This window comes from Phoca vitulina, unplaced genomic scaffold, assembly GCF_004348235.1.
Source record: "Phoca vitulina isolate PV1807 unplaced genomic scaffold, GSC_HSeal_1.0 scaffold45, whole genome shotgun sequence".
Classification (NCBI taxonomy): domain Eukaryota; kingdom Metazoa; phylum Chordata; class Mammalia; order Carnivora; family Phocidae; genus Phoca; species Phoca vitulina.
Genome location: NW_022589748.1, coordinates 9,270,659 through 9,277,798, shown reverse-complemented (window position 1 = coordinate 9,277,798; position 7,140 = coordinate 9,270,659). Strand labels below are relative to the sequence as shown.

Genomic DNA, 7,140 nt, shown 5'->3' with positions numbered 1-7,140 from the left:
CTCTGACTGATTTATTTCGCTTAGCCTAATACTCTAGCTTCATCCATGTAGTTGCTGATGGCAAGATGCCATTCTTTCTAATGGCTGAGTAATATTCCATTGTGTGTGTTTTGTATATAATATATAAAAATTAATAAATATATATGTATATATCACATCTTTTTTTTTTTTTTTTAAAGATTTTATTTATTTATTTAAGACAGAGAGAATGAGAGAGAGAGAGCACATGAGAGGGGGGAGGGTCAGAGGGTGAAGCAGGCTCCCTGCGGAGCAGGGAGCCCGATGCGGGACTCGATCCAGGGACTCCAGGATCATGACCTGAGCCGAAGGCAGTCGCCCAACCAACTGAGCCACCCAGGCGCCCTATCACATCTTCTTTATCCATTCATCAGTCAATGGACACTTGGGCTGTTTCCATAATTTGGCTATTGTAGATAATGCTGCTATAAATATTGGGGTGCATGTATCTTTCAAGTTAGTATTTTTGTATTCTTTGGGTAAATACCAAGTAGTGCAATTGCTGGATCATGGGGTGGTTCTATTTATAACTTTTTGAGGAACCTTCATACTGACAAATGTGTAATATTTTAAATATTAGCTTCTGTGAATGCATTGAACTCTGAAGCCAACCTCTATGAATGAATTCCTTCAGATAGCCTTAGTTTGAATCCAGGTTCTGTTACTTAGTATCTGTGAGATCTTGGGCAACTTTCTTATCTTTCTGTTCTTCAGTTTCTTCATCTATAACATGGGAATAATACTAATATCTACCACAATAGGTTTGGATTGAGCATTAAATAAGTCACATGTGTAAAGCTTTTAAATTATGTTTGGCACACAGTACATGCTATTTAAATGTTGGCCATTATTTGGAGCTAATGTCAAGTATTCAAATATGGGTTTTTTTTCTCCATATGAGGCAAGTGGCCCTCATGACTAGCATCACCATATAACTCATTATCCAAATCAGAATTTTTGAGCATGTCATTAGAGGAGGCACTATTAACAGTTACACTGGGGAAACAGACTGGAGCTGTTCTGGGCATATTGGTATATATTGTCACACTAATTATGAACCTCTCAGCTTTACTGACCACCATTATCCACATTGATTTCTCCTGCTCAGAGACCATGGCAGCCCTTGTTCACTGTAGCACTTATTTAGCCCTTAGCATATGCTTTCTGGAGCCAGTTGGTATTTGCTTTTATTAGGTACCTATGTCCTGTCTTTCCAACTGAACTATAAGTGAGGACAAGGACTCGTCATACACTTCTTTGAGAAGTGTCCAGATCAATGGCTTGACAAAGAGAGGAGTGATGGTTCCCCTTTTCCTACCCCCAGGAAACCTCTTGGTAGTCTGCATTCAACAGAATGCCCAACATTGGGCAGAATAGTCCAAGCTGCTTGTCTCCTTGACTTTACTCTCATTGATCCCCACACTTCCACTACTGCTCTCTTATAGTCCACTCTCCATGAAGTTTAAAGCTCCTCTGTTTAAACTTTTCAGTGGCTTCCTATTACTTTTGTGGAAGAAGATTGCAACATTCTCCTCCAAACCCTTCAGTGGTTTTTCTTCACACTTGGAAATGAAACACAAACTTCTTGTCATGACCCACAAAGCTCTGTAGATTGGGTCTTGCCCTATCTCTCAGATGTTGCCCTTACCATTCATCCTCTTATTCCTCCCACTAGAACATAAGCTCCAGGAGGACAGGAACTTTGTCTTTGGCACTGAATATATTCCTAGTGCCCTGTTCCAGTGTTTGGTGCAAGGTAGGTGCCAAATATCAATTTGTGGAATGAATGAATTTATTTTCTCAATAGGACTTGTAAGGTAGTTATTTTTTTTTCCTTCTTTGCAAACAAGGAAACTGAAATTTATATATGGGAAGTGACTTCACCAACGTCACAGAGCTGAAAAGCGGCAAAAGCATTCATTTATTTACTCATTCAACAAATATTTAGTGAACAGCTGCTAGGCCTAGTTCTTCTAGGCTCTGAGGCAGGATTTAAATTTGAGGCTAATGATTTTAGAACTACACCATCTTCTTTCTATCTTTTAAATTTTGTATTCTTTGTAAGAATTATAAAAATAATAGAAGGATGCATTCTTTCTGTGAAATAATTCAAACAATAACATAGATAGGTAAGGTCAATTTCTTCCTTGACATTTATTCCTTTTTCCATTTCCCAGCAAATACTAATCAATCCCCACAAGTGAACATTGTTTACTATTCTAGACACACACACACACACACACACACACACACACACAGAGAGAGAGAGAGAGAGAGAGAGAGAGAGAGAGAGTTTTATGTTTAATCCTTACTCCTATAGGGTAGTCTGCTCTGTGGTTCATTTAACATTATCTTAAAGATTTTTTAAATTTATTTGTCAGAGAGAGAGAGAGAGCACGAGCAGGGTAAGCAGCAGGCAGAGGGAGAAGCAGGCTCCCCACTGAGCAGGGAGCCTGATGTGGGACTCGATCCCAGGACCCTGGGATCATGACCTGAGTCAAAGGCAGACACTCAACTGACTGAACCACCCAGACGTCCCTTTTTAACATTATCTTAGATATCTTTTCATATCAGCACATAAATATCTATCTCATTTATTTTAATAGCTGCATGTCATGCCATAGTATGAATATGCCATAATTTCTTTAATGACTCCTCATATTAATGAGCATTTGGGTTTTTCTGCCTTTTCATTATTACAAATAATTTCATTATTATTATGGCAAATTCCTTGTACAGGCCTTTCTGTGCATTGAATTGAATAATTCTTTAAAATAGAGTTCAAAGCAGAATCATTGGATTGAAGCATATGCATATTTTAATTTGAACAAGTATTGTCAAATTATCCTTCTAAAAATCTTTACCAATTTACACTCCTGCTAACAGTGCATGGAACTGCTTGTCATAATCAGGATATATATATTTCTGTTGTCCAAAAAATTTCCCTTGGGCAGCTTTGCATTTTAATCTCCACTCTTGTGTTTGGATCTGCTTTCTGTCACTATCGACTATTTTTGCCTATTCGAGAATTTCATAGAGAATTATATTGTATATAATATTTTATCTCTGGCTTCTCTTTTTTCAAAAAATTTTAATTGCAGTGTAGTTAATATACAGTGTTATATTAATTTTCAGGTGTACAAAATAATGATTCAACAATTCCATGTATTGCTCAGTGCTCATCAGGATAAATGTACTCTTAATCCCCTTCACCTGTTTCACCCATCTCCCCACCCACCTCCCCGCTTCATGTCTTTTTTATTCCCATTTTTTCCTCTTTATTGTATGTCTGACTTCTTTTGCTCAACATAATTATTCTGAGATTCATCCATGTTGTCATGAGGACCATTGGTTTGTTCCTTTTTATTGCTGAGTAGTATATAATTGTATGAATATACCCACAATCTGTATATCTATTCAGTGGTTATTGGACATTTGGGTTGTTCCCATTTTTTGGTTATTATGAATAAAGCTGCTGTGAACATTTGTAGTTGCATGTTAAGTGTTTTTGTAGACATGTATGTTCATTTCTCATGAACTCTACCTAGGAGTGAAATTGATGGGTCCTGTGGTAAGTGTATGTTGAACTTTATAAGAAATTGTCAAATTGTTTTCCAAAGTGGTTGCACCATTTTACACTCCCATTAGCAATGTATCAGAATTCTATTCCTCCCATATCCTCACCAACACTTAATCTGCCTTTTTAAATTTTAGTCATTGCAGTGGCCATGTGGCGGTATCACCTTGTAGCTCTAATTTGTATTTCCCTGATAAGTAATAATGTTGAATGTCTTTGCATATGCTTATTGGCTATTTGTATATCTTCTTTGTGAAATGTCTATATTAGTCTTCTAGCAATTTAAAAGACTAGATTGTCTTATTATCAAAATATAAGAGTTTGTCATAAATTCTGTATACATGTTCCTTGTCAGGTTGTATTGCAATTTTTTCTCCTAGTGATAACAAATATTTTCTACCCTAGATAAATGAAAACATGTTCACACAAAAATCTGTACACAAATATTTATAGCAGCTCTATTCATGCTTGCCTCAAACTGCAAATAATCCAGATGTCCTTCAGTGGGTGAATGAATGAGCAAACCGTAGTGCATCCATGTGATGCATACTCAGCAATGAAAAGGAACAACTTACTGCTACTTGCAACAAATTGTATGAACTTTAAGGGCATTATTCTGAGTGAAAGAAACCACTCTCAAAGGTTATATACTGTATAATTCCATTATAGGACATCCTCAAAAACACTAAATTGTTGTGATGGAGAACAGATCAGTGGTTGGCAAGGTTTAGGTATGGGAGTGGGGGGTCACTACAAAGGGGTAGCATATAGGAGCTTTTTGGGGTGATAGAAATATTCTGTGTCCTAATTGTGGTAGTGGTTATATGAATCTATGTAATAAAATTCATAAATGTACACAAAGGGAAATCAATTTTGTTGTATGTTAATTAAGAACATGCTATAAACAAAAAAGCAAATCAACAAAGCCTTTATGAGTATGTAGGTGCCTATGAATGTTGGTTTTTGAATGGAGAAAGATGTGACAGGAAATAAATACATCTTTAATGCTGGTAACTTTGTTGGGGGAGGAAACAAAAATGACTTTTTCAGTGTACATTTTTGTATTGTTTTGAAACAATTGTTTCAAAGCACTTACTTCAGTTGGCATTTGGTGATTTCAAAATTTGAAAAAATCTACTAAAAATGGAAAACATTAGGAAAATATTTAAAAAGAAAAGAGTATTTCTGCTTTGTTGAATACCTGATGATATGGTAGAGGACAAGACAAATCTGTTTCCATTCTTTTTTTAAAAAGATTTATTTATTTATTTTAGAGAGAGAAAGAGAGAGTTCGAGTGGGGAGAGGGCAGAGGGAGAGGGAGAGAATCTTAAGCAGATTTCCCACTGAGCACAGAGCCCAATGGGGGGGGGGTCCATCTCACAACCCTGAGATCATGACCTGAGCTGAAACTGAGAGTTGGACACTCAGCCAACTGAGCCACCCAGGCGCCCCAAATGTGTCTCCATTCTTACAGAGCACAGCCTGGTAGAGTTCAGTTTCCCATATCTTACAGGTGTCTCATCCACAAAATGTGGCTTCTATTAGTCTCTGCCCAGTTGGATTTTTTTATAAGGATAAATACCTTAATACATGCTTAAAACAGTGCCTGACACAAATGATTAATGTAGCTGCTATAATGTATCATCTATGAATTGGAGAATAATTACCATATATAAATGGAATATTATTCAGCCATAATAGAGAATGAAATCTTGCCATTTGCAACGACATGGATGGAGCTAGAGAATATAAGTGGAACTAAGTGAAATAAGTCAGTCAGAGAAATACACTATATGATTTCACTCATATGAGGAATTTAGGAAACAAATGAGCAAGGGAAAGAGAGACAGAGATAGAGAGGGAGAGAGACCAGCCAAGAAACAGACTCTTAACTACTGAGAACAAACTGATGGTTACCAGAGGAGAAGTGGGTAGGGGGATGGGTGAAACAGGTGATGGGGATTAAGGAGTGCACTTGTCCTAATGAGCACAGGGTGACATATGGAATTGTTGAATCACTATATTGTACACCTAAAACTAATAACACTGCATGTTAAGTACACCGGAGTTAAAATAAAATGAAAAAAGTGTCTGTCATGTCATGGGGAGTCAATTAATATTAGTTTTGTTGGCCTGAATTTTACTTTTGGAGAGTGAATACTGGGATGTGGGGCAGATGGCAAAGATCTGTCCTGGGTTTGGTTTTCTGGGTCTCCCCACTTATCTGTTTTTCTTGGCCTTGTTATCTTTTAACTTCAGGGAAACGTCTCCCTCCTTCCCATCCCCTGGTTGACCTATCACCCTCCTTCAGGACCTAGATGCAGGGCGTTTCCCTTTTAGGCTGATACTTGACTCCTTGCCTACATTTAGTTCAGAGAGGGACCCACATACCCTGGAAAGTGTGGGTGAGACATACATAGCACTGTTAGACCTGCAGGTGAGCCAACCTGGGAGAAATGTGATCTCAAGAGGGGCATGATTTGAAAGGTGTTGGAGAGGTGGTCCTGCAAGGCACCAGAGATCTTTAAGGGGAATGAGGGAATTGGGGGAAATACCCAAGAATGAGGAAAAAGGATACTTAAATTCTATCTCTTTCTCTAACTTAGGCAGATGGCTCTTCTTCAGGCCAATAAGGATCTCATTTCTACAGGAATGAAGGAATTTAGTGTTCTGCTGGATCAGCAGGTAAGCCCGGGCACTGTTTCAAAGGACAGGCCTAGACTCTTGGCAGGTGGGTGAGGGCAGAGAAGAGAGAATAATTTGGAGCTGGGAGAGCAGTGGTACAGTTGATGGAAACAATTAGAGACAGGGGATACAAATCAGAGAAAGGAGGATGTTGGAGTTTGTGAATTATTCCTGAATCACACTGCTGACCACATTCTCCCTTGCTATCCCCTCACCCTACAGGTCTTCCCTAATCCTCCCATCCCTGAAGAAGCCATGGTGACTATGGTGGATGACTGGGTGGACTTCTACATCAACTATTACAGGAAGCGGATGGTGGGGGAGCAGCAAGAGCAGGAGAGGGCTCTACAGGAACTTCAGCAAGAGCTAACTATTCTGTCCGCCCCTTTCCTGGCCAAGTATAAGGCATTCCTGAAGACCTTTTGAGCACCTAAATCACCCACAGCCTTTCTCCTAGCCCAAATACCCAGGCCTGCATTAAATCCTGCCTCTGTGTTATTCAAGTGCTCAGGCTCTGCTCCTTCATGGTAGTACTCTACCCTGACACCTCAATAAAGACCAAATTGGTTTGCTGGTCTTCCTGGCTCTTCTGTTTTTTTTTTTCAGTTGTTGGTCCCTGACTTGCGGAGGCATTTGGTTCCCTTTCCTTTAACTCTGCTTCCTAGATACGATCTTGGATATTTAATTTCTTTAGAGCAGAGGTTAGCAGCCTTAGGTAACCACTGGGCAGTATTAAAATAGCCTGAAGGAGAGGCCAGGCAGGCAGAGACTAAAGAGAAAGTGCTGGGGGAGGGGTCTTAAAAAAAAAAAAGAAAAAAAAAAAGCTCTCCAGAAATTGTGGCCCTGTGGCATTCTTGTC

At 38.8% G+C, this 7,140-nt stretch overlaps 1 protein-coding gene across 1 annotated transcript; it reads left to right on the top strand.

The window, feature by feature from the left end:
• Positions 1-5,965: 5,965 nt before the first annotated feature.
• On the top strand, positions 5,966-6,849 carry AHSP (alpha hemoglobin stabilizing protein). Its single transcript, XM_032431216.1, has 3 exons — positions 5,966-6,033; positions 6,203-6,281; positions 6,504-6,849. The coding sequence occupies exons 2-3, from the start codon at positions 6,207-6,209 to the stop codon at positions 6,705-6,707; spliced, it is 279 nt and encodes a 92-aa protein (XP_032287107.1). The 5' UTR covers positions 5,966-6,033; positions 6,203-6,206; the 3' UTR covers positions 6,708-6,849.
• Positions 6,850-7,140: the final 291 nt, after the last annotated feature.

What these genes read in the sequence shown, in the direction of transcription:
- AHSP (XM_032431216.1), top strand. Translation starts at nt 6,207, where the DNA reads ATGGCTCTTCTTCAGGCCAATAAGGATCTCATTTCTACAGGAATGAAG. An exon ending in GTGTTCTGCTGGATCAGCAG is followed by an intron (nt 6,282 to 6,503) that starts GTAAGCCCGGGC and finishes CTCACCCTACAG; the next exon opens with GTCTTCCCTAATCCTCCCAT.